A 26,685-nucleotide genomic window follows, 5' to 3' on the forward strand; every position below is an offset into this window, starting at 1 on the left:
CCAATCCAGCTACACAGGATATTAGAGTTCCTTCACTTCAACAACTCCCCACTCTTGCCTTCAGGTCCTGCTTCATACTCCAGCCACACCAACCACATGACTCTACCAGTTATCAAAACAACTTTCAAATCTCCTGGGCTTCAGTATGCTGTCGCCTCTACCTGCAGCGAATTCCCCTTCCTTCTCTACCTCCACCTTGTGATGATGCTTCAAAGCTCGACTCAAATGCCACCTCTTTTATGAAACTTTCTCTGACCTATTTACAAAGGTTTGGTTGTCCCCTAGTCCTTTGTGCAATGTGGTCACTTTCTATAAGTCTCTCTAGACCGTGAGCCAATTTAAAGGACCTCGTTATGTTTTGATATCCGTCTCCAAAATCCACTAGAAGCTTTGCACAGAACAGGTTCTCAAGTTTGCTTAGTCAGCAAACAAATGCTCGCCAACAGCAGGTTTGAGGATAACAGCAAGTCATGCCAGCTCCCCTCATGCCTTTGTCTGAGTCCTCTCAATTTTGAGATTCCCCCCTGCTATTAGATCTGCTTACCTTCTTTTTTAATTCAGATTCAAAAGAGGAAGGGAGGGAGGGAGCTGTTTTTCCACTTATTTATGCATTCAATGGTTGATTTTTGTTATGTGCCCTGACTAGGGATCAACCCCCAACCTTGGCATATTGGGACAATGCTGTAACCAACTGAACTATCCAGTCAGGGCCACATACCTTCTATTTTTCAGGAAGTTCTCCTTGGGCATTCGTCAGTTTGTGTGTGACACAATGGTCTTTGGTTCGACCCAAATCTGCTCCTTCTGGCTCTGCAGCAGTCCTTCGCTTAACAGGGGTCCTCAAACTTTTTAAAGTGGGGACCAGATCACGTCCCTCAGAGAGCTGGAGGGCCGGACTATATGAACTACTAATTCCTTCTGTAACACCTTGGCTGCGCTCACTGCCCAAAAAACCTGGCAGGCAGGATCAGACTCCCCCGGGGGCTGCATGTGGCCCGCGGGCCGTAGTTTGAAGACCCCTGGTAGAAGGTCCAGGGGTTGCCCAGCCAGATTGATCAGTTGGTTAAGTGTTGATTCCCAGTCAGAGCACATATCTGGGTTGTGGGTTCCAATCCCATGTATGAAAGACAACCAAGTGATGTTTCTCTCTTTCCTCTCCCCCACTCTAAGCATGTGAAGATTAGTAAAAAATAATTTTTTAAAACCCAGAGGGGGGGGGCGGTCTCCTTTATTCCCTGAGTTCATAGTGCTAATCTGTAGGCTCAAGGATGTTGTTATAGACAGTACATAATAAGTGCTCATTAAATATATGTTGTTTTGAATGTTTCCTTCTCTACTGGGGTGTAGTGAAATACTCTGTAGACAAAGATGCTGCCACGTCCTAGCTGTGGCTGTGGGCAAGTCATTTCAGATCTCTGGGCCTCAATTTCCATGCCTTTAAATCAGAGATAATGCCCATATGTCATGAGGATACAACTTATAAAGGAGATGCCTAGCACAGTACCTAACATTGGATAAACATTTCATTCATTCTCAGTTTCCATCCATCAAATTTGAAGAAGACTTATTTCCCTGGTCATCATCCTTTTTCTCTTAAGTCCAGTATCTGGACCAAAATGACCTCTGCCCAGTGTCCCATGTATTGTCTAGGAGGCAGCATGAAGGGGAAACCACCTAGGTTTGAATTCTGGCACTGTCACTTCTGAGCTATATAAATTCGGACCTGTCTACCTGTAAAAGGAACATCACCTACTTACCTCAAAGGGTTGCTGTGAGAATTAAATGAGATGTGTGTAAAGTAAATTAGATCACCAAAATTTGCTGACTAATTTGACTAGCCTGATGAACAAAAGTGGCTGTGTCTGCGAGAATCAAGCATGTGATCATGCTGCCCCCCTGTGGGCACAGGGCCCCACAAAGAGACCTCACCCACACCCACAAGGGATTGGAGGGAGAAAAGAGATCACACACAAGCACTTTTTCTCTCTGCTGGGGAGTTCATGCATTACCCTGAAATATTTAGGGGACATCTAACCCCGAACTTCTCAGAATTAATGTGCTTGATAAAATACAGATCAATTCTTAATAGGTGTGGGGTAGGGACAAAATCTTTAACAAGCTTCCACATGATTCTGATACTACCCTGTTTCCCCGAAAATAAGACAGGGTCTTATATTAATTTTTGCTCCCAAAGAAGCGCTACGTCTTATTTTCAGGGGATGTTTTATTTTTCCATGAAGAAGAATACGGTACACATTTATTGTTAAATGAAAATAAAGGAAATTTATTACCTATATACGGTACGGTAGTACGGTAGTTGTCAACACAAACCAGACAAACTGTGAATCCTACAGTATCAAGAATTTACTCATTTATTCAATGACAATCATGTCATCATCTTCTGGAACATCATCATAACAATCCAATTCCTGAATTTCCTGGTGAATTTCTTGAGACTCCATTTCTTTCAGAATCAGTGGACCAAATCTCTCATGTTTAGGCTAGGGGGGGAGGCTTATTTTCGGGGAATGCCTTATATTTCATTCAGAAGGAAACCTGTAAGTAGGTCTCATTTTCGGAGGATGTCTTATTTTCGGGGAAACATGGTACTAGCCCACAGAACACTTTGAGTAATAAAGGTTTTAAAGTGTAATCTGGAGTGACATGACAGGAACTATTTATTGAATGCCTCCCCTGTGCCAGCTAACCTATATTAACTTATATGGTCCTACCCTACTACTCATCTCCACCTTTCAGTTGAGGTTCTATTTTAGGCAGCCTGGCCCCAAAGCTTTCTAGGACTCCAACAGTGTATAGAGGACGATCAAGGGAGGGGCTGTGGCAGGGAATCAGCAAAGGTACTGAAGTGATCTGAGAGATGAGGCCTCAGCTAGGGCAGGAGCCATGGGTCTCAAGTTTGGTAGCAGACTGGATATGGGTGTAAGAGAGCTATCTAGGGAGCTCGAGCTGGCTGGTTTGGACATTAGAGAGATGGTGGTACCTACTATTTACTGAGCTAGGAAACACAGGAGGAATAACAAGTTAATTTTAGGGGAAGGTGAATTCAGTTTCAGGAATGGTCAACATGAGTGGCCTTTGGTCCTTTGGGAGAGAAATGAGGAGGTGGATGGACCCAAGTGTCTAGAGCGCAGGAGATGATCTGGATTGTGGACAAAGTCTGGATGTTGGCAGATATGAAGCCGTAAGTGAACAGTGTAGACTGTCCTGTTCCAGAACAGCAAGTTAACACAGCACGTAATTTGAAGAGATGGGACTGGAATCCAGGTTTCCCTGGCTGCTGTGGAGGCTGACCCTGTCCATTCCACTGGGCATCCTAGACCTGAGGAATAGGCAGAGCATATCATGCTGATGGGCTACAGGAAAGGGACTTCTGGAGCTCTATGGTAACTAAATACAATGAATTGTTCCCTCCCCGTGCCTCCCTCTCCCCTCTGCGTATTAGCAGAAATAAGGACAACTTCATGGAGAGACTATATCAATAAAGGCTGGGAGATATTTATTTTAACAAGATCATAAATAATAAAGAAACAAAGTAGGTCCCAGACTCCAGACCGTGCAGCAGGATAAGGGATAGGAAATTGTTGGGTGAAAAGGTGGAGGGGCTAGGCATCACCTACGACAGTCACAGAAAAAATGGGCTGCAGGAGACTGCCCCGCCCTGCCCTGGAAAAGGTATGCTGGGGCAGCAGGGGGAGGCCGCAGTGCTGTAATGAGGCAACTGGAAGAGGCAAAGATTGAGGATGCTGGGCTAAATCTATGAAGAGTGACATGGGAACCACAAATGCTGAAGATAAGCTGTGTGGGTCTAGAAGAAGCAAGCGGGCACTCTGCACACCTCCAGGAACCACTTATGAAAATGGTTAAATTTGACCCTTAAAAACAATTGCACAGGCTTTAGCTCTGTGGCTTTGTGCATGGGCTGTACTTAACCTGGGTTGCTCTGTGACAGGTGAGGGCTCAAGAGGTCCCTGGAGCAGCCTGGCCTTAGCCCAGGACAGGTGTCCAGACGTGTGGGAGTGGGACAGTGGGCTCTCCCCAGAGAGGAGGCCATGTGCTTGGACTGACTGGACCTGATTTTCAGGATGGTTTCTTGTGATGCTATCCACTACACCTCCTTATACCTAAGAATTGGATCCTGGACTCTATGAGTCTTCCAAGCCTGGAAGAGTAAGACTGGGATAAAAAGGTACCCAACTGGTGTTTTATTTGGAAGGAAAAAATAAGGACCACTCTATGCATAGCCCAAACCCTGAAATAGGGCAGAACTATGCCAAGAACAATATCAAGGAATAGAGGTCTCTGAGCCTGGGGAGACATCTGAACCCAGGTGCATTGCCTAATGCCAGAAATAGGGCCCCAGCTGGCAGTTCTGATAAAGGCTTTACCCTAGGTAAGGCAGAGAGAACAGGAAAACCCTGAACAGGAAGGGGTATGATCTGGGAACCTTTGACTAGGGAGGCTCATGTTGGTCCAAGCCCTGAAAAACAATGCTTTTGACACAAATACACAAAAGGGTCTGCATATCTGGAGATGCCCATCTAGAGGAAGCCGGTGTCACATGGTCGGGCAGGATGGTGAGGAGGAGACAGCGGCATCACAGTGGCCTCTGGTGCGATGTATTTACAACAGAGCTCAATGTTAAGGGAGGGTCAGATAGCAGGTCACTAACAGCCAGGAAACACACTGTGAAGAGTAGAAAGAGAAGGGAAAACAAATGTCACCCTGCCTCCTCCAGGATGCCCTTCCTAATGACCAGCAAGGGCCTTGCAGATCTGTCCCACCTCCCACCGCACCATTCAGGGCTGTACACAGGGTCTGCTGAATTGACCAAAGCTCCAAATGGTCCAGGGCCCCAAACATTGCTTAATTAAGAGAAATTCAGTCTTTACTTTTGATTCCTGGAGTTCATCAATGGGCATAAGGGAGTCACTCATATGTGGCTCACTGTGCCAGGCTTCTGTCGTCATTTCTAACGCCTGCCCTGCATTTCTTCTTCAAACTTCCTGAGGGTGGGGAATGGGTTCCCCTGGACGCTCATCAGGCTGTGGGCTCTGTGAGGTAACAGGACCTTCTGTAACACAGACTAGGAGCTTCTTGAGGTGTGGCCAAGACCGTGTGTTATGGGTCACCATGCTTCTCTTCCTCCTCAACAAAGAGACCAACTGTGTCTCCCGAATCAGATGAAGAACATCCTAGGATAAGAGGCATCCTTTTCCCTCTAGACCAATGATTCTTATCTGGGAGTGATTTTGCCTTCCTTGGGACAATTGGTAAAATCTAGAGACATTTTTGCTTGTCACAATTTTAAGTGTGTGTGGGTGCTACTGGCTTCTAGTGCATAAAGGCCAGGGATGTTTTAAACATCCTGTAATCCCCCAACACAAAGGATTACCTGCCCCAAGTATCAATAGTGCTGAGGTTGAATACCCTATTCTGGGTCTCTATTCAGCCTCCACGGCCTGCCCAGCCTTCCTCAGCAGATCTAGAGTCTGGAAAAGGACTGATGCCCATCCCAGGCTCCTTGAAGAAGGACCACCTCAATAACAAGTGCACATCGGGTGGGGTGTGGGGTGGTGAGGGACAATTTAATCTCAGCTCAGCAACAACCCACGACCAGAGACAAACAAACGATAGCATTGTAGAAACACACATGTTGGGCTTTGTGTTGAGGAAGGCATGCTGACTGAACCAGTGTTAAGGAAGAGATAGTTTCAACTTTGCAAGTATGTTTTTGTTGGAGTTGGCCAACACGTTGGGCTCCTTAATCCTATGTACACCATAAGCGTCTATAGACACAAGTGGCGGACTTTCCCCACATGCCATGCATGTCTATAACCGAAACTTCGCCTATCAACTCTGGAGGCCCAATTTTAAAATTAGACTTGTTAGTGACATCTCTGGGTTTGTAAAGAAAGGTATGGTAACTTAAATTAGTAAATATCCCAGCACATAAGGAAGAAATGGGGATGGTTTACTTTTCAGACGTGTGGCAGTTAACTGGTTAAACCTTTGTAATGCTTACCACTGGAATCCACCAATGGGCTCTGCAAACCTGTTCCGGATCAGGAAAGTGGCAACAGCTTCAGCTACCTAGAATGAGAGATATTCCTAGCCATGTGAAGGTTAGCAATGGGCCTCAGCCTTAGAGTCCTGTGGGCTTCTGCTGGAAGGTCAGACCCAATAGTGAACTCATGGGTCCTATAGGTATTGGGAGCTTGAGGTCACAACCACCTGGGTACTGCTACGGCTAGGAGACTCATTCCTAACTATTAGTATAATTTAGGGAGCAGTTTCTACACCAATTATCCCTTTTTCCACCTGGCTTTTAGAGGTAATGGAGAAATGGAGCTTAAGATCTTCACTATAGGATCCCAGGATAAAATAGCAGGGTGCCCATAGCTTCTCAGCCTACTCCCAGAAAGCCAAGACCATAGGCAGCTGCCAGGGAGAGGTTTGGGAGCTGGTGGAGTTGCACCACAGCAGCAGTTGCAGGAACACAGACTGATTTAGAGGTATATTCTCTTTTCTGTGAGACCCAAGGTTATTCTCACAGAGGTCCTCACAACTCTCAGTCATCAAGCATTGGGCTCACCTTGTCTGGGGCATCCTCATGGACTGCGTGGCCACACTGAGGTAGGACCTGCATCTGGAATTTCCCTGGAGAGGAAAAAAATCCAGGCAACCTCAGGGACTAAAATGGCTCTCTCCTTACCACCTGTGCAGACTCACGGGACATTTCAGAAGCCCAGGACCTCTCCCTCCCTCTCTCCCCAAAACTCAGTTACCAAGCCTTTGAGGAGGATGGTAATACTTATAATCTTGGACAAATCATTTTCCTTTCATTTTTTCCTTCTGCAACTATTTAATGTACATGTATCTGCTTCAGGCCAGACTATAATAAATCTCCTCTTTTCAGGAGATTTATTATAGTCTAGTGGGGGAGCAAATCACAAGAACCAACATTTTAATGCAACAGGCAATTCCTATGATTAAAGTGCACACATGGAACTGGAAGAGTATAAGAAAGGAGGCTTTGTAATCAAATAGGGATTCAGGGAGGCTTCCTATGCAGAAAAAGCCTACCCAGAGGAAAGGAGGATGAAATAGTATTTATTCCTAGAAATAAAAAATTTGACATGGTGCTTCTGAGAGTTATAATGAAGGTAGAAAAGCAAGGAACGTAACATTATGGATTTTGCAAGCTATGCTAGGATTTTGAAATTTATTATGACAGTAAGTTACCATTTGAGTGCTTAACTATATGCCAAACACTGTACAAATAAGGACTTCCTCACACTGTTTTGTGGAACACTGTAAGCTCACAAATAATGTGATCGTTATTATGAGTAAACAGAGATGACTGATAAAGCAAGATGCACACTGACCACCAGGGGGCAGACAACACAGGAGCTGCCCCTGATGATCAGTGTGCTTCCACAGCAGGAGCTTTGCTTAGCAGCTGTGAGTGCAGCGGCGGTGGCGGGAACCTCTCTTGCCTCTTCAGCAGGACTAAGGATGTCCGACTGACAGCTTAGCCCCGCTTCCAGGCTGCTAGAGGGATGTCTGGTTGCCATCTTAGGCCTAATCCCCCTGGGAGTGGGCCTAAGCTGGCAGGTGGACATCCCCCGATTTGTCTCAAGCTACAAGAGGGCACAGGCCAGGTTGAGGGAACCCCTGAGTGCATGAATTTTCATGCACCGGGCCTCTAGTAGGTATATTAATATTGTAAAAGGAGATATTCTGAATAGTTATCAATATTTTTGTTATTGTTATGTTTTATAACTGAGCCAAACTGGTTTCAGGGGGGATATCATTTCTTGATGTCTTACCTTGCATTTGGCCAATAGTCAGATCTTTATCCAATCTATCAACACCTAGAATAAAATAAGAAAATCCTTAAGTAGCTTACTAGAAAAGGCCGTGTGAAGTTGGTTTTACTGTTCAAGTATGATGTAAACATTGTTACAAAGTTGTAAACATGATGACATTCTCAATTCATGTTAATGACAATCCTAACTCCCTAAGGGTATATTCTCACCATATGAAGCTTCCCAGGTAATCAATTTGCTCATTTAAACTGGATTCTGAAAAGAGGGTTTTACTTTTTAAAAGTTCCATTATACTCAGAATATCCTTACACCACTCTAGGAGAAGGACTTGGGCTTGACCAGGTACAGAGGCCAGGCCAGAATCAGGCCATCCCCGGTGGATGCTTATGCTTCATTAGGTTTAGGGATCTGGTGTGGGGAAGAAAAAGGGCACAAATGAGTGAGGATGGTATTTCACCTTAGAAGTCACTACCCATTTGGTGAGTATTTACATATAACAAGAACAGATGCAGATGACCATATATCTACACTGCTATGAATTGAATTGTGTCCCCCCCAAAATCTATAAGTTGAAGTCCTAATCTGTAATGTGACTATATTTAGCAATATGGAAGTAATTATGATTAAATGAAGAAGTAAATGAGTTAAATGGGGTCATAAGGGTGGGGCCTCCATCATATGATAAGAATTGTATCCTTATAAGAATAAATTGCTCTTGCTTTCTCTCCGCTATGTAAAGAAACAGTGAGAAGGTAGTTGTCTGAAAACCAGTAAGAAAGTGGTCACCAGAAATCAACCATGTTGGTATCCTGAGCTCAGACTTTCAGCCTCCATACTAAGAAAATAAACTTGTTGTTTAAGCCACCCAGTCTATGGTTATTTTGTTATGGCAGCCCAAACTGACTAATACATGCACATACACTTACCAGCCAAGAGCAGCAATTTAGGAATAGGACAACTAAGAAAGAGATTGGATAAGCCTCGGAACCAGCCATCCCAGTATTTTTCAGTTTTTGCCAGCTCAATCCTCCAAGTGTATGGATGGTCTTTTTTGGTCTGGAGGAATAAGAGAAAGTTTTGAGTCTCTGAGGGCAATCCCTGGAGGAACAGGATAAAAACTAGGTCCCTGGAAAAAGGAAAGGGAAGGAAACTAGCATTTATTAAGGACCTACTATGTCTCAGACATTTTAATAAACATTTAATTCTTGTAACAGCTTTGTGATATATTGTTATTTCCGTGTTTAGATAATTAGAAGTTTACTTCTACTTCTATTAATTCTGTGAACTTGGGATATTTTCTTAAGAATATAAAGCTAGTAAATGGTAGATCCAAGACTGAGTTGCTCTATATTTGGCAATAAGAACACACCATCAAAAGGATAATTACAAAAACCATGTTGCAGTATGAAAAAAAATGCTTATAATATAGTATTAAGTGAAAAAAGCAGAATACAGCATGTCATCTACACTAGGATTACCACTGGGAAAATGTGGTATACTTTGGGGAAAAACTGGAAAGGAAAATTGAAAATATGTTGATTTGTTAGTAGAGCATTTTTCTTACATTTTGATTTATGATAATGACATAATGTTCCTGTAATAGTAATTTAAAAAAAGAAATCTGACACAAATATAACAAAATGTCAATATCTGTTATATCTCAATATAAAGCAGATGGAAGGGCATGGAGTATGCACCCATCAAATGCAAACTGAGCAAATAATTCTCTATACTTTTCTGAATCATTAAAAATTTGAAATATTGTAACTGAAGTAAATAATTGGGATACTGCATCAACCACAAGATGAAAATCTAGAAGTGAACATGAGACAGCAATATATTAAAGGTCATTGGGTGGTTAATATGTCCATATTATCCACAGCAATCTACAGATTCAATGCAATCCCTATCAAAATCCCAATGGAGTTTTTCCAAAAATAGATAATTTTACACTAAAATTAATAGGGAATTTCAAGGGATCCTGAACAGTCAAAACAATTTTTAAAAACATCAAAACAATTTTGAAAAAGAAAAAAATCAGAGTCTCTGATTTTAAAACATTACAAAGCTACAGTAATCAAAATACTCTCTGAACCATTCCCTACACCATCCTTCCAAGAATGCAGGCTGTTACTCACCTCCATGTCATCTTCCTTCTTCCTCTTATTTACTGATTCACTTCCTTCTTCATCATCTTCATCTTCCTCTATGATTCCTTCCACTACAGATTTTGAGCCTTCTGGACTTGTAATTCCTTCACACCTAAGTTTGTTTGTTTTTTTAAAAAAAGTTCTATCAGAAACCTCTCTTGTATACACAAATTATCTCAGAAATAGTGATACTGATGGTCTTTTATAATCAAACTAGAGGCCCAGTGCACAAAATTTGTGCATAGGTAGGGTCCCTAGGCCTGGCCAGCAATCAGGGCCAATCCAGGCCTTTCTTCCCCCGACTGCCGCTCCACCCCCTGGTGGTCAGCACATGTCATAGCAACCACCCCCAGTTGGTTGAACTCCAAAGGGGACAATTTGCATATTAACCTTTTATTATATAGAAGGATGATAAAACTTAACAATGTTTCTGGAAGGATGAGAAAAAATATTTAAAATGTACAAAAGTAGACTGTAACTGTGGAAGGTAATGACCAACATAAAACTAGACTCTAAGAGATGGATTTCAGTTCTGGTATCAAAATTGACCCACAGAAGGGAGTAATCACTTGGAGGCATGATAACGTGTTTTATTGGCATTATCTTATGTAAATCCACTTAACAATCCTAAGAAATAAGTCTGAAGAGTTAAAAAATAGTCCAGGATCACCTAGCTTATGAGTAGATGAAGCTGGCAGGCAAATGCAGGCCCAATTAATTCTAAGGCATAATGCTTTTCTATTATATACTGCTTATAGAACGAGGCTCAACCAAATTGGTAAAAAGCTCCCACTTTTTAATCAGCTTATAGAAACTGGCAATTACAATAATCATGACAGCTGAACCTTGCAAATTAGAACATCTGGTCCAACTAATTATTGTTGTGTTTCCTCTAAAAACATTCTCTTTATTATGCAATTAGGTTAAAAATATTATTTTATGAACAGCTGGTACCATAGTTACTTTCAGCGATAAGTTATTGGAAAAAATATATTGATAAATGTCAGAGGTAAAAATCCAAAGGGTCTTGCCCAGCCAGCTTGACTCAGTGGTTAAATGTCGACTTATGAACCAGGCGGTCACGGATCAATTCCTGGTCAGGGCACATGCCCAGGTTATGGGCTTAATCCATGTAGGGCATGCAGGGGGCAACTGATCAATGATTCTCTCTCATTATTGATGTTTCTATTTCTTTCCCTCTCCCTTCCTCTCTGAAATCAATAAAAAATATTTTTAAAATTTATTTTTTTTAAATCCCAAGGGTCTGGATAGCAGCTAGTGCCAAGGTCTGCTATGCATGGTACACAAGAATTTGTTTGAAAAAGAAAGAGAAGGGAGGAGAGAAAATAAGCAAAAAAAAAGAGTGGGATAAACTGAAGGTCAGTGAACTTTGGTGGTGGATTTTTAAGAATGGTAACTTGTCTTTCTCCTCTACCCAACCTTCAATAAAGGCTATGTTCACAAATGTTTTGTTAGGTGGGAGTTTCTATTGAACTTGAAGTATCAAGTTTCACATCTAGGTCAAAGGACCATAACAAAAAAACAAGTGCTTTGGATTTCCATAGCTATGAACTGGGAGATTCAAGAGAATTTCACCTCGGTGAAGAGAGCAGAAACGTTACAGCTAATATCTATGTGACAATTAAAACATATATACTCTTACATACCCAGATTTACAAATTAAGAGAAAACATTACTTAAGCTTACAAATAATAAAATTTAAAAATCATTTAATTACCTGCATACCAGCTATGTAACTTCCTTACAAAATGCTTTACCACTGCTTAGACAAGTCAGATTTCAAAATATTTAGGCACTGAAAAGTGGACAGTTTCACAGATTACTCAATGCTTCTGCTATGTTTCTGCCAGATATTACTACTCAAATTATACTTTTAGTCATAAAATCCATAATATAGGCCTTAGAGTAAAATACAGAGTTTGAATCTGAGCTGTGATTCACTAGCTATGTGATCCTGGGAAAATCACTATACTTTTCTGGACTTCTATGTCCTCACCTATAAAACAATACTTATCTTAAAGAGGTGTTCTAAGAATTAAATAAGACAAAGCAAATGAATTAATGAATCCAGATAATGATCATCTATGGCTGCTAACATTCAAAAAAGAAACAAGCAGACATTATTGCTTTCTCATGGCATTAAACAATATTAACTATTTTCTTTTTTTAATATATTTTACTGATTTTTTACAGAGAGGAAGGGAGAGGGATAGAGAGCTAGAAACATCGATGAGAGAGAAACATTGACCATCTGCCTGCTGCACACCCCTTCCAGGGGATGTGCCCGCAATCAATGTACATGCCCTTGACCAGAATCAAACCTGGGACCTTTTAGTCCGCAGACCAATGCTCCACTGAGCCAAACTGGTTTTGGCAATATTAACTATTCTTAAAAATAAATAAGAAAACAATAACAAATCAAACTGAATTTGATCAAATCTCTGGATCTCACTAACAATTTAAAGACAATACAGGGAACAAGGGAACATGTTAAATTACACCTTGAGGAATCAACCAGCAAATCCAGATTGTGGGACATTCTACAGAGCAAACAATCAGGTTTCCTCAACATATAAATTGCAAGGAAAAAAAATGAGAGAGATAGAGGTGGAACCTATAGAGAGCATACTGAAATCATACAGAGAAAATTGTGTTTGTCTAGAATTTGTTTCACAATATTTTGTGCTTAGGGGAAATAGGGGAACAGATAAAACAAGACTGGCCACAAGTTAGTAACTTAAAAATGAGCAATGGGTACACTGTGTTTCAATGTATTATTTTACTTTTATATGTCTAAGAATTTTCAATATTACATGGTTTTAAAAAATGAGATAGTGTATATAAAATACCTTTTACAGTGCTTGGCAAATAGCACACATTCAATGCCATGATCATTATCATCAACTCTTATGTTCCCTGTCTGTTCCATTGGGCAACATTTTCTCAATTCACCTGAAGTTTCTTTTGTGCCTACATGGCAATATCAAGGACTCATGTAACCCTATCCAAGAAAATCAATGGGGCTAAATAATCTTAGTTCTCCATTAGAATCTGGCTTTCACACAGGTTATGCTAAAGCTTTTATGCTACAATTTCCTCACAACCATTATGGGTTTAGAAGGAAACTGTTATCAGATTAAAACCATACTGCCTGTACTTAAGGGGACATATAATTTCTTATTTATTTTTTACCTGAGAGAGACAGAGAAACATAGATTTGTGCCTTCACTTGTTGATTCTTATATATTCCCTGATTGGGGATCGAATTCCCAACCTTGGCATATTGGGATGATGCTCTAAACAACTGGCCACTTAATTTTCAATGTCCATTCTCTGGGATTCTTCACCTTTGATGCCTAGAGTTGTGCTAATCAGGTAACCCAATACTATACTGAAGACACTAATTGGTCTTGGGATTTCCACAAAAAAGAGAAAGAAAAAAGAAAAGAAAATCTATGCAATTGGCCCAACTGAGCTCACTTGTAAAAATTATCAAAAATAATAAAGGCAGGGGAATTATTGAAGATGGCTGCTCGGATATACACCTAGCCGCAGCAGCTCACAACAATTTCAAGGGAATACAACTAAAATGTAGAGTGGACATTGCCCAGAGCTACAGGTAGTCGACTGACTGAAAACTCTACAATAGGAAGGAGGGAGAAAACCAGAAGGAAAATCAGAGGAGCTGAAAAAAAGCCTAAGGTACGGAGACATGCGGTGCGCTCGCACGCACGCGAATGCGGAGAGGTCGCAGCCGGAGAGGAGGAGAGGGCTGGGTGCTGCCTGGCGTTCCCTAGCAGGAAGGAAATAGAACCCCCAGCCTGGGCTGAACCCCCGAACCGGCAGCGCTGAGCCCCAAGATATGGGCCAGACCCTGGGGACCCAGGCTCCGGCAGGGGGAGACAATCCCGGGGGACGGCGAAATGCGGGGCCCCTGGAGTCGCGCGCACATGGCGCGCAGAGGACTGAATGTTGACTCTGATGCTGGATTACCCTAGCCGGAAGAAACAAAGCCTCCGGCGGCAGCTCTGAGCCTCAGTGCGGACCGCCCCGAACTCCAGGTCTGGGCCAGTCCCTGGGGACCCAGGCTCGGGCAGGGGGAGACGGAGCTGTGAGGTGGAGTCCTGGGAGCGCGGCGAAAGGCCGAGCCCCCGGAGTCGCGCACACTGTGCGCAGAGGACAGTCTGTTGACTCTGATCCTGGACTCCCCTAGTGGGAGGGAGAAAGAAAGCTCCAGACTGGAGGAACGCGACGAGGAGCAGGAGCCCCTGCCGGACACCGGCCAGCTGGGCGCCAGCAAGGAGCCGGGCGACGGGGCCCCCAGGGGGGGGGGTGCCCCTGAGCCTTCGACTGCTGAGCGCGGGCAACGGAGCCAAGGACGGGGGCTGCTTCCTGGGCGGCGCCGACCCCGGCAACAGGCTGGAGCAGCTCGGGAGCCCATGGAGAACAAAGGGGTGCCACAGGCCAACCTGCTGAGCTCCCAGGACAAGGAGGAAGAAACCAAAGAAGTTCTCAATGTGAAGAAATCAAGTGAGAGCAAATGATAGTAAAATTACTTAAGAAAGAATTCAAAGAAGAGCTTGAAAAATCAAAGACTAAGTCAGAACTCAATGCACCAGCCAACATTGCAACATAAATGTGTTTTGTTTTTTTTTTAAAAAAAAAGAAGAAAAAAAAAGAGAAAAAAGGGACAGAATGTTGGAACAGCGGCAACCAGGCCTAGAGTGGCCAGGCACAAGGCAGTGGCAGCTGGGCCCGGAGCAGCAGTGGCCAGGCCCCAGAGCAGCAGCAGCCAGAACAAGAGCATCAACGGCCAGCACTGGAGCAGCCAGACCTGGGGCAGTGGCAGCCAGGCCTGAGGCAGAGGCGGCCAAGCCCAGGGTGGCCAGTCCAGGAACACCCAGACACGGAGTGGCTGGGCCCGGAGAAGCCGGGCCCAGAGCAGCCGGGTTGGGAGCAGCCAGGCCCAGAACAGCAGTAGCCAAGCACGGAGCATCCAGGCTGGGAGCGGCCAGGCTCGGAGCAGCCGGGTTGGGTGTGGCCAGGCCCGGAGCAGCGGCTGCCAGGCTGGGAGCGGCCAGGCCCGGAGCAGCCGGGTCTGGTGTGGCCAGGCCTGGAGCAGCGGCTTCCAGGCTAGGAGCGGCCAGGCCCGGAGCAGCAGCTGCCAGGCTGGAAGCAGCCAGGCCCGGAGCAGCCGGGTCTGGTGTGGCCAGGCCCGGAGCAGCGGCTGCCAGGCTGGGAGCGGCCAGGCCCAGAGCAACAGCTGCCAGGCTGGGAGCGGCCAGGCCCGGAGCAGCCGGGTCTGGTGCGGCCAGGCCCGGAGCAGCGACTGCCAGGCTGGGAGTGGCCAGGCCCGGAGCAGCCGGGTCTGGTGCGGCCAGGCCAGGAGCAGCGGCTGCCAGGCTGGGAGCGGCCAGGCCCGGAGCAGCCGGGTCTGGTGTGGCCAGGCCAGGAGCAGCGGCTGCCAGGCTGGGAGCGGCCAGGCCCAGAGTAGCAGCTGCCAGGCTGGGAGCGGCCAGGCCCGGAGCAGCCGGGTCTGGTGCGGCCAGGCCCGGAGCAGCGGCTGACAGGCTGGGAGCGGCCAGGCCCGGAGCAGCGGCTGCCAGGCCCGGAGCAGTGGCTGCCAGGCTGGGAGTGGCCAGGCCTGGAGAAGCGGCTACCAGGCTGGGAGCGGCCAGGCCCGGAGCAGCCGGGTCTGGTGCGGCCAGGCCCGGAGCAGCGGCTGCCAGGCTGGGAGCGGCCAGGCCCGGAGCAGCCGGGTCTGGTGCGGCCAGGCCCGGAGCAGCGGCTGCCAGGCTGGGAGCGGCCAGGCCCGGAGCAGCAGCTGCCAGGCTGGGAGCGGCCAGGCCCGGAGCAGCCGGGTCTGGTGCGGCCAGGCCCGGAGCAGTGGCTGCCAGGCTGGGAGCGGCCAGGCCCGGAGCAGCAGCTGCCGGGCTGGGAGCGGCCAGGCCCGGAGCAGCCGGGTTGGGTGCGGCCAGGCCCGGAGCAGTGGCTGCCAGGCTAGGAGCGGCCAGGCCCGGAGCAGCAGCTGCCAGGCTGGGAGCGGCCAGGCCCGGAGCAGCCGGGTCTGGTGCGGCCAGGCCCGGAGCAGCGGCTGACAGGCTGGAAGCGGCCAGGCCCGGAGCGGCCGGGACCGGAGCAACCGGTCCCAGAGCAGCCGGGTCGGGTGCGGCCAGGCCTGTAGCAGCAACAGCCAAGTCCAGAGCAACTAGGTCGGGAGCGGCAGTGACAAGACCCGGAGCAGCTGGTTGTGGAACGAACCAGAGCAACAGAGGCCAGGCCCGGAGCAGCCAGGCCCGAAACAGCTCGCTCCTCGCCTGTACCTGCCCACGGCTGCCTCTCAGACATGGCTGGAAACTTTTGCGGGAACTTGAGGGTCTGCTGAATCAAGTGATGAAGGCTTAGATCTGGATGTGTTGAGTTAGTATAGCGCTGGGGTGTTGATCTGTGAGTGCCTTGGGTGGGGCCTGGATGAGGCTGGTTGACCTATTTGAAAATGTCTTTTGTGTGAAGTGTATCATTGGGCATGTGGAGGTATTATTGATATGAGAAAATGCTAAGTAACAGATTTACTATCTGAAAAGGGATTTACTATCGGGGAAAGGGAGGGAGGAAGAGACTGAACATAAACTGTGCACCTATGGATGAGGACAATGGGGGATGGGGAGGGGGCAGAGGGTGGGGTGGGAACCTGGTGGAGGGGGGAAGAAATGAGGAACCTTTGTAATAATATGAACAATAAAGATTGATTTAAAAGAAAATAAATAAATAAAAAAAATAATGAAGGCAGCCGAAACCGGTCTGGCTCAGCGGTAGAGTCTGCAGACTGAAAGGTCCCGGGTTCGATTCCGGTCAAGGGCATGTACGTTGGTTGTGGGCACATCCCTAGTAGGGGGCGTGCAGGAGGCAGCTGGGCGATGTTTCTCTCTCATCTACATTTCTGGCTCTCTATCTCTCTCCCTTCCTCTCTGTAAATAAATAAATAAATAAATAAAAATTAAAAAATTAAAAAAAATAATTAAGGCATTCACAAAGATGACAGGATAAGTGTATGAGAAAATGAGCAAATTGTAATTTTATCACCATCTTTCATCCTCTAACTAGCACAACAGGGAAAAATAGAACTTACTCTTTGACTTGGCCAACCATAGAGACACGGGCGGACTCCAGATTTCTAATCTGGCCACTCTTCACACTAGAAGAGAACAATAAGGAGGGAGAGAGGTTATTAAGTATCTACTTTATGTCACCAGGGTCAAATGAATAATTCTACAGATTCTGTAGGACCTTCTAAAAAGTTATAGTTACCACTGTATGGAGGTTACCACTACTTCCCCATTAGTAATTATGTCTATAAACTGAGTATTAAAATTAAGTAGAGACACCGAAGTCATTTCAGTTGTGCAAATATTTACCACGAGGATACTTGTGGCAGATCCATACTGAAGAAGCATATAATTCATTGGGGAGGAGGAAAACACAAACTGATAATCTACACTAATAAAAGAATAAGATGCTAATTGACCATATCTTCATGACATCCACCAGCCAATCAGGAGTGAGTATGCAAAGTAACCCAACAAAGATGGTGGGCTAATTTGCATACACAGGTGCCGAGTGGCCGGGGACAGGACAGGACCCTTGTGTCGTTGCCAGACGAAGTTGTTCTGCAGCACTCAGCCGCGCTAGTCCTCTGGACAGCGTGGGAAGGTGGGATGGCAGAAAGGCGGCCCTGGCCAGAGCAAAGGTGGTGTCAGCAGGGTACATAAGGCCCATTCTTGCATGAATCTTCATGCATCAGGCCTCTAGTTTTAATATAATAAGTTACAAAGTTCAAAGGAGTCACTTTTACTTTCAATGAGGTTAGAGAAAGCTCCCCAAATGTCCTGCCTAAACTGAAGGTAAAGAAAAGATTAAAGAGGGGGGTCAGAGCATTATTGGCAGAGGGTATACTGTATGAATTAAAGTATGTAAAAAAGTCAGTAGGATGATGATTTAGAGCAGCAATTGCCAACCAGTGGTCTGCAGACCACTGGTGGTCCATGAGGTCTGAAAGTTTGGCAACCACTGGTTTAAGAAAACCTTTGGAGCAGTGGTCACTAACCGATGGTCTGCAGACCACTTGTGGTCTGTGAGGTCTGAAATGCCGACCGCTGCTTTAGAGCACTGTTTCCCAAAGTGTACGGGAAGAGTTAGGCACCATGCTTAGCTGTGCCTAATTCTACGTTCTCATGAGTACAAGGGGTACTCGGCGTTACGAAAATTATAGAAGGGGTACACATATGTCAAAAGTTTGGGAAACACTGCTTTAGAGGACAGAATACAAGGAAAAGTAGGGGCAAGCAAAAAGGGAGTGTGACAGGGCTTTGCATGTCATGATAAAGGGCTTAGGAGCTTAGACTCTATCTTAATAGATTAGTTTTCCCAGAGTGGTTTAAGCTTGGGTAAGGGCCAAGCAAAACACCACATGAACCAAGCAGGCCAACAGAACACATTTCTTTAAATCTCATTTTTTAGCTTAAAAAAATCATGTAAAATTCTAAAGTGCACCCTACTCAATGACCTTATTTATTATTTTAGTAATAAACAGAAACAATTAAAACTACTACTCCATTTTTCTATCACTAACTGAATCTACAGTAAAACAAACCCACCAGTATTCATGATCATATAGTCTGTTTTGATGACAGTTTAATATATGAAATATCTCTGCTCCTATTCAAAGCCAACCATGGGTACTGGTTCCATGTCCTCTTGCTTATGAGGAGCTTGTTTCCTTTGTTACCCTCTCTCCTATGTCACCATTCTTTTCCGTGGACATTATAAAACAACCTTTGAAAACATTTCAATCCTACATTTACTACTAGATACTACCCCATTTCTCTGTTCTTATAAACAACAAAACTTCTCAAAAAAGTTATCTCATTTGCTTTCTCTACTATATCACCTCCCATCCTTTCCTCAACTAGTATCTCAAATTTGTGAGAGGTTTTATTTCCCCTTTATATTCTGAGATTTCCTGTGCAAGGTCACCTCCATCATGTCAATTTTAATGATCATTTCTTAGCCCTCACCTTGGGTGATCTCTCAGAATTATTTGACACAAATATTCTGTATACATAATTATTAATAATGAACTACAATATTTGCTAATGACAGATTACTATAATTGTGTTGCATTCATTTCCCTTACTTGCTTTACATACAGACACACCATTTCTCTCCACTAATACTAGCAGCGAATATTTTAGCAGCTGATTGCCACATCATTAGTCTTATACTGACTTGTTTGGTGTACACAACAGGAAATATTTTGCTTTTGGAGAACAAAAAAAAAAATAGGTTTCTTTGCATTACACTTATAATTTGTGCAGTTATTCAGTGACTAATGTTCAAGAAAAAATATTAATTTTTATTAAAATGTTCTATTATTTTATGTTAATGATTACTCATTTATTTCAGCTTTTTGTATTCAGCATGTCTCTCTCGAAATAAACCTATGTTTCTATGAAAATTGAAGCTTTTGGGGTTTTTTGCAGCCTACATAAACTTAAATCTTGTTTCACTGGCCCTTGTGAGCCTTTGAGTTTGACATGCTTGCTCTATCTCCTTTAAGAGAAGTATGGCCATGATTCCCAGGCTGAACAGGATACCTATCTTCTGTACCTCCTGTGCTTCCTTCATTGTATTGTTTATGTATTTACTTATTGATGTTGGTATCCCCAACAAGTAAATATATAAGAACTAAGTTTAATTATCAGGTACTGACACATCTTAGGTACTTAAAAAACATTTATGAATAAATTTAAAGTTATTTGGAATAGTTTTCTCACTGGTTGTTACTGGGGAAGGAGGCAGAGTACTCAAGCTACATATTGAGCTGGCAGCAGCTGCATTCTCAGTGCTGTGACTGCTCAAGATGGAGAGATCTTTGATGCTACTGGGAGAGCAGTAGCATGAACACAAAAGGTAGAAGTGCCTTCATTAAACACAAACATCATTCTGGCAAGCCATATTTGGCATGAGACCCTCTGTCCTAGGTAAACTCCCTTAAGATATATTTACCAGGTCCTTAATTTTCACTTGATATCTCTGATTCAATTAATAGGTATTTCTGTCTGTTAGAGGAGCCAGCGATATGCTATATGCTATATGAAAGTACAAAAGAAATAGAGAATAGCTGCTGTTCTTAAGATGCAGGAAGGGCATTAAGGCAGAAATGACAATTAACAACATAAGCATGTCCCTTGAGGGAGGACTAGAAGCCATAAGAGGTAAACAGTAAAAAATAATGCAGATTTAAAGGTGTCAAGCAATTTTACTGAGGCAGTGATCTATGTGGTTTGGAGGAGTCAGAGAAAGAGTTCAAAGAATATACCGGATATGAATTTTGAATAGGTAGGAAGATGGGATATTGAAGATGTTTTATCTGAAGACTAATCTCTTTTGGGAGGGCAGTTATTTACTTATCTCTGAATCTTCACCCTTTAGCACAAGTGTTTAATAAATATTTAATCAAATAACTGATTGAACTAATAAATGATTGAACAGCCTTTACTTAAGTGAAAGCCATAGACAATTCTGTCAGTGATTTTTATGAAAACCATTACCAAAATTATTTTTATTTATCTAAAACCCAAATAAAAACTGAGAAAGGAATCCACACCTATCTTTTGATTCTCCATCATTTTCTCTGGAACACAGAAAGTGAATCTAGAACCTTGGAGAAATAGAGGTAGAAGAGGTCTTACAGTCTCAATTAGTCTAAACTCTCACCTTAGAAATGGGAACAGCTAGACACCAAGTGATATATAATTACTAAGATTGTAGGAGATACTACAGTATATTAGAAAAAGGATAGATTATATGCAACAGGGACAAGTCTGAAGCATTTAAAACTTTTTAAAAAAATTCTGCTCTTTATATAAATGTTTTTGTCCATGATATTACAATAGAGCTAAGGCATCGAATTCTTCCTTTAAACGTTGGTACTTTAGTTGATGAAAAAGGAAACCCTAACATTTAAAATACACAAAATATAGACTTATAGATTACCTCCATTCAATGGCATTCTCCAGAGACTTGAAGGTTTTAGGACGACCACGTAAGAAATTCTGCATGCTATTAAGAGCATCCATGGCTGTACCTAGATGTTAAACAAAAATTTTTAACCATAGCACTTAACATTTTCCAAGCATTTACACTTACTGGGGAAATACATACATCTGCTTTTAATGACAGCAAAATTCAGTGATGCTTGGGGGGAAAAAGATGCATTTTAAGAAAATTCAGAAGATTGATGGGATAGCCAGGTTCCAAGATGGCTCCCAGTGATTTCTGCTTCCTGGTATTCACGCCTTCCTGTAGTATCCAGACAATGACAAGGGCTGGCTTGTATATGTAATAGTGTGACTTTCGAGGCTGGGTCATAGAAGACATGGCAGTTTCTTTTTAAATGTTAAATAAAATTATGATATATACATACAATTAAAATATTATGCAGCCATAAAAGATGTTTATGAAGAGTTTCTTATGTCATGGAGAATGATTAGGTAATGTGGGGTGTTGGTAGCATGAGTGTAGGTATGAGGCACAGCTATAGTGTTTTGGACAGATTCAAGCCTTGGACTGATGAGAGGGCACAGTCCTCTCGTGGCCAAATGCCAGTCCCAGCTTGGCGGACAGAGCCCTCCCAGCACAATTATAGCCAACTGCTGTAGTTGTAAGCTTGAACCTATGGTCTGGACATGTGGCCCCATGTGCCTGAGTGATATAGGCTTGATAGAGTACAGGTGGATGTATTGAGTAGGATTGAAACTCATGAGAATGTTGTAAACATCTTGACCACACCCTTACTTTGCCTCCTGGCATCTGCTATAAAATAAAGACATGGCTTATAGTCCGTGGTGCTGTCTCTCCATGAGGGAGCAGCGTCCCACCGAGACCCAGCTTTCATTCTCTTGTCTGTCTTTTCTAAGCCTTTCAGCTGCCCCCACTCAGGTTCACCCTTGGCCATGCCAGTACGGCACATGTGGGTATAAAAAAATACAAAGTTCCAGTCACAAAATAAATAAGTCCTGGGGATATAATGTATAGCATGGTGCCTATATTTAATAATATTGTATTATATATTTGAAAGTTGCAAAGAGAATAAATCTTAAAGTTCTCATTACAAGAAAAAAAAATTTGTAACTGTGTGGTGATGAATATTAATTAGACATATTATGGTAATCATTTTGCAATATATACAGGGTGGGGCAAAAAAGTTTATAGTCATGAAGGATGTGAAACACAGAGTTTATTCTTATAGTATTATTTATTATTATATACGGTAATTTTCCATATGAACTGTAAACCTACTTTTGCTCCACCCTATACACATACCAAGTCATTATATTGTACAACTGAAACTAATACAAAGTTATATGTCCATTATATCCCAATTTAAAAAACACTTTGAATGCCTTTGCCACAAAATAACATAAAAGATATAAAAGACAAAGGGACATAATTCAAGATGAGTGAAACCAACAAATTAAAACATGATAATAATCTACCAGGATGGCTCTTATATTCTAACATTTTGAATGGGTTAGCACAAGACAGCTTACCTTCCACAACATCAATCACGCACAGACCCAGGAGGCTTGGCACCAGGTTGGATGCTGCTGTGTGGACTGCGATAGCTCCACCCATGCTATGTCCAATCAGCATCATTGGAGGAGGGAGGTCCCCATACATGGCTTCAACTACATTGCCAATATCTCTGCAAAACAAGGAAAAAAGCTGGAATGCTCTCTGACAACACTAAAACAGTTTTCTTTCTTAACTCCTTCCTTTGGTCTGTAACTAACAGGCCTAGGACTGTAAAGGTCTTGAGTCATCTCACAAACGTAACTATGTAAAATTCCCAACATGTCCCCAGTGTTTGTACACATAGCCACATACCTGGCTCTTCTGATAAATGACAGTTTAAGGACTAAGAACCCAAATATTTTTTCTTTCCTTTATATAACACTTTTATTGTTCCACACATTTAGTACAATTACATAATCACATATCTTTAGTTTAAACCTAAGCTTGAAACTCTGGACAAATCATTTTACTGCTCTATGCTTCAGTTTCCCCATCTATAAAACAGAAAAACAACTTTATTAAGCATTACAATGTAGTCAAGTTTGGAGTCACAAGATGAATTACAGCCCAAGTCTATTTTTTACTATATGGACTTGAATTAGTTATTTAACCTTTCAGAGTTTCTATAAATGAAGATAAGGATGGCATTTACTATTCTGAATTTCGGTGAGAATTAACTGAGAGTGAATATTAAAAATACTTTGAAAAAAGTGAAGTGCTATACAAATGTTAATTATTATTTGTCATATATAGTTGTTTGAAGTATGAACATAAATGTAAGTATAATGTACTGAGAAACTTGAAAGATGTTTAGAGCCTATTTTTATTGGCTTCTGTCCTAGCCTTTAATTATGAGTAGGTCTGTTTAACAAAGTCAAACCTTACAGCTTTGAAAATGAAAACTAAAGTAGGAATTTTGGCTTTTATTTGTGACAGGCCTTCTTTGCTATAGCAAAAACAAGTATGATATGATTCTAGGAACCACTGGCTCTACTGTCTTCTTTTGGGAATGGCTGAGTCAATCAAGTTCAAAAGACAGTTTTACCTTGTTTAGTCTCCACAGTATTCAGAATACCAAAGGTAAATGTCATTATTTCTAAAGGAATTAATCTTAAAAACCTCATACAAAAATACAAATGTCAATATGGTAGTTGCAGCATCTGCAGACAATCTGAATGGAGATAAGGAGGCCATCCAATTTTATAATTAAAAATAATGAAGTTAAATTTAAAGGCTAAAATTTTTTGAGTTAGTAACAGATATAATTAATAAAATAAAAGGATGCTATAGAAGAGTATTTAAATTCAAGTCTCCTTAAAATACTAAGTTGGAGGGTTCTATGATAGCTGCTTCATGCATGAAGGTGGATAGGGTCTGAAACAAACCAACTTAATATTGTATCTAAACTTAGGAAAGGAATATTTCATACAGATAAAAGTTGGTAATAATCAATCCCTTGATCATCTATCACTAGGAAAAACGTATCCTCATTAAAGTTAGGCAAACTATTCAGTCACCAAGATTAGAGCCTTGAGACATGTCCTGAAATTCCAGAGAAATAAAATAGAGATTAACTACAAATCTAGGCTATAATTGGATGTACCATAATTTTGGTAGTTGCTCTCTGAAGACATTCTATCATACTAATACTAGGTTCATTTTCTGAGAAGCAGTATAGCATATCACAGACATACAGAAAAGGAAGATCAGAGTGACCTGAGCTCAAATCTCGGCTCTTCTATCTTCAGTGGAGTTGCAGCTTATGTAGAGTATAGGTTCTACATCATGCTGACAGTACTACTTGAAAACCCCACTAAATCACCCATTAAGTATACCCATTTTGGGATTTTTGTTTCACAGAATTATTGAATTCAGAAATCATATAAGTGTTTTATTGCTTAATCTATTTCAGCAAGAATCCAACTTACTGGCCATATCAGTTCTACATGATTTTAATCATTTATTTTCTCTAACTTTATTGTGCCAGTTATCAATTTTACTGTCTCTCAGCCCCAATTCACCTTTCATTGCATGTTCTGCACAATTGACTGAGGCCTTAAAATGTTTTTCCTTTGCCAGCTGACAAGATGTTAAGCTATGTCAGTAGAGGACATAGAAGAGACATTGCAAAAAAAAAGAAAAAAAAAAAGGGGTTTTTCTTTACAAACTCCTATAGCTTGCACTTCCCTAGCACCAAGGTCCTGCGGCATAAAAAACCCCGCACCACAAACAGTTCTTCCCAGTGCCCAACTTCTCCAGTACTCCAACCCCCATTTCCAATGTTTTTCTTTCTAAGCTTTATTGAGGTATAATTGGTATACAAAGAAGGGGTACATAATTAATATATACAATTTGGTAAGACTATATATATATATATATATATATGTGTGTGTGTGTGTGTGTGTGTGTGTGTGTGTATATGTGTACACACACACACACACACACACACAGGCCCAAGGCATGAAGATTTGTGCAAGAAATGGGCCTTCCTTCCCCTGGCTGCTGGCAGGCACTGTTTTTGCTCCGGCTGGAGCCACCTTCCCACCTTCCCACGTTGCCCAGAGGCCCAGAGTGGACGGGATGGTGTGGAAAGCCTGCATCCCACCCTGCCCCTGGCCATTCAGCGCCTGTGTATACAAATTAACCCACTATCTTCATTAGGTTAATTTGTATACTAACTCTTGATTGGCTGGTGGGCATTGTGAAGGTACAGTCAATTTGCATCTTTCTCTTTTATTCGTGTAGATTTGTGTTAACATCATCTAAGGATTATCTTGATCATATCCAACAGTTTCCTTGCATCACTTTTAAAAAATATATTTAATAATTAAATTGACTAGGGTGACATTGGTCAACATGAACATATATATTACAAGATCTGTATATTGCACTGTATGTCCACCACCCAGAGTCAAATCTTCTCCTGTCCCCTTATATTAGGACCCTTCTTGCATCACTTTTGTGTATGTATTAAGAACTCTTAACATAAGATCTACTCTCAAACTTTTTATAAAATATTTTTAATGATTTTAGAAAGAGAGAAAGGGAGAGGAAAAGAGAGAAACATTGGTGATAAACATTGATCAACTGCCTCCTGCATGCTCTCAAGGGGGAACGAGCCCACAAACTGAGCCTGTGCCCTGACCCGGAATAGAAACAGACACCTCTTGGAACATGGACTGAAGCTCAACCAACTGAGCCACACCAGCCAAGGTACCCTCTTAATCTTTTATCTTAATATCTTATATTATAATATATTATAATATCTTATTGATAACCCCTCTCCCTCTCCATCTTTTTAAATATATTTTATTGATTTTTTACAGAGAGGAAGAGAGAGGGATAGAAAGTTAGAAACATCAAGAGAATCATCGATCAGCTGCTTTTTGAACACCCCCTACTGAGGATGTGCCCGCAACCAAGGTACATGCCCTTGACCAGAATACAACCTGGGACCCTTCAGTCGGCAAGCCGACGCTCTATCCACTTAGCCAAACTGGTTTCGGTCTCCCTCTCCATCTTAATATCTTATTGATAACCCCTCTCCCTCTCCATCTTCTCTCTCTCTCTATCTCTCTCTGCCAACACTATAGTTGAATGATCACAACTGATCTATTAACTGTGTGACTTCATATAATTAATTAAACCTATCTGAACTAGTTTCTTCACTGGTAAAAAAAAAAAAAAAAAAAAAAAAAAAAAAAAAGATTAATATCTACATTACAGAGTTAATAATGTAGACACATTTAAATAACTTAAATTAATTGTTTATTTTTAATAAATGCTTATTTTACACTTAATGAAGCCTGGCAAATAGAAAGGGCACAAACAGCATATATTATCAACAACAAAATCATGGCCACATGAGTTTGGGTTCTAAAGGAAAAATAGTTTATTCTTGGATTAAAGTTGGTTGTTAAAGTAAGTTAGGGACAATATATTTTCAGCCAAAGTTGATTAACTACTTGAGAAGACATACTATGTACATGACAGAGCATATATAAAAACAGGGTCATACGAATCCTGCT

At 42.5% G+C, this 26,685-nt stretch overlaps 1 protein-coding gene across 1 annotated transcript in view; it reads right to left on the reverse strand.

Annotated features, from left to right (window-relative positions):
* Positions 1-3,496: 3,496 nt before the first annotated feature.
* Positions 3,497-26,685, reverse strand: part of PPME1 (protein phosphatase methylesterase 1) — a 37,993-nt gene continuing 14,804 nt past the window's right edge. Inside the window, exons 6-14 of the mRNA XM_084893417.1 lie at positions 22,633-22,787; positions 21,077-21,167; positions 17,151-17,216; positions 9,989-10,112; positions 8,777-8,906; positions 7,851-7,895; positions 6,614-6,678; positions 6,044-6,111; positions 3,497-4,704 (exon numbers count right to left, since the gene is read on the reverse strand). Coding sequence (XP_084749543.1) covers positions 4,686-4,704; positions 6,044-6,111; positions 6,614-6,678; positions 7,851-7,895; positions 8,777-8,906; positions 9,989-10,112; positions 17,151-17,216; positions 21,077-21,167; positions 22,633-22,787 — 763 coding nt within the window. The 3' untranslated portion in view covers positions 3,497-4,685. The remainder of the gene's footprint in view (positions 4,705-6,043; positions 6,112-6,613; positions 6,679-7,850; positions 7,896-8,776; positions 8,907-9,988; positions 10,113-17,150; positions 17,217-21,076; positions 21,168-22,632; positions 22,788-26,685) is intronic.

The sequence above is a fragment of the Pipistrellus hanaki genome (assembly GCF_964339955.1).
Source record: "Pipistrellus hanaki genome assembly, chromosome: 9".
Classification (NCBI taxonomy): Eukaryota; Metazoa; Chordata; class Mammalia; order Chiroptera; family Vespertilionidae; genus Pipistrellus; species Pipistrellus hanaki.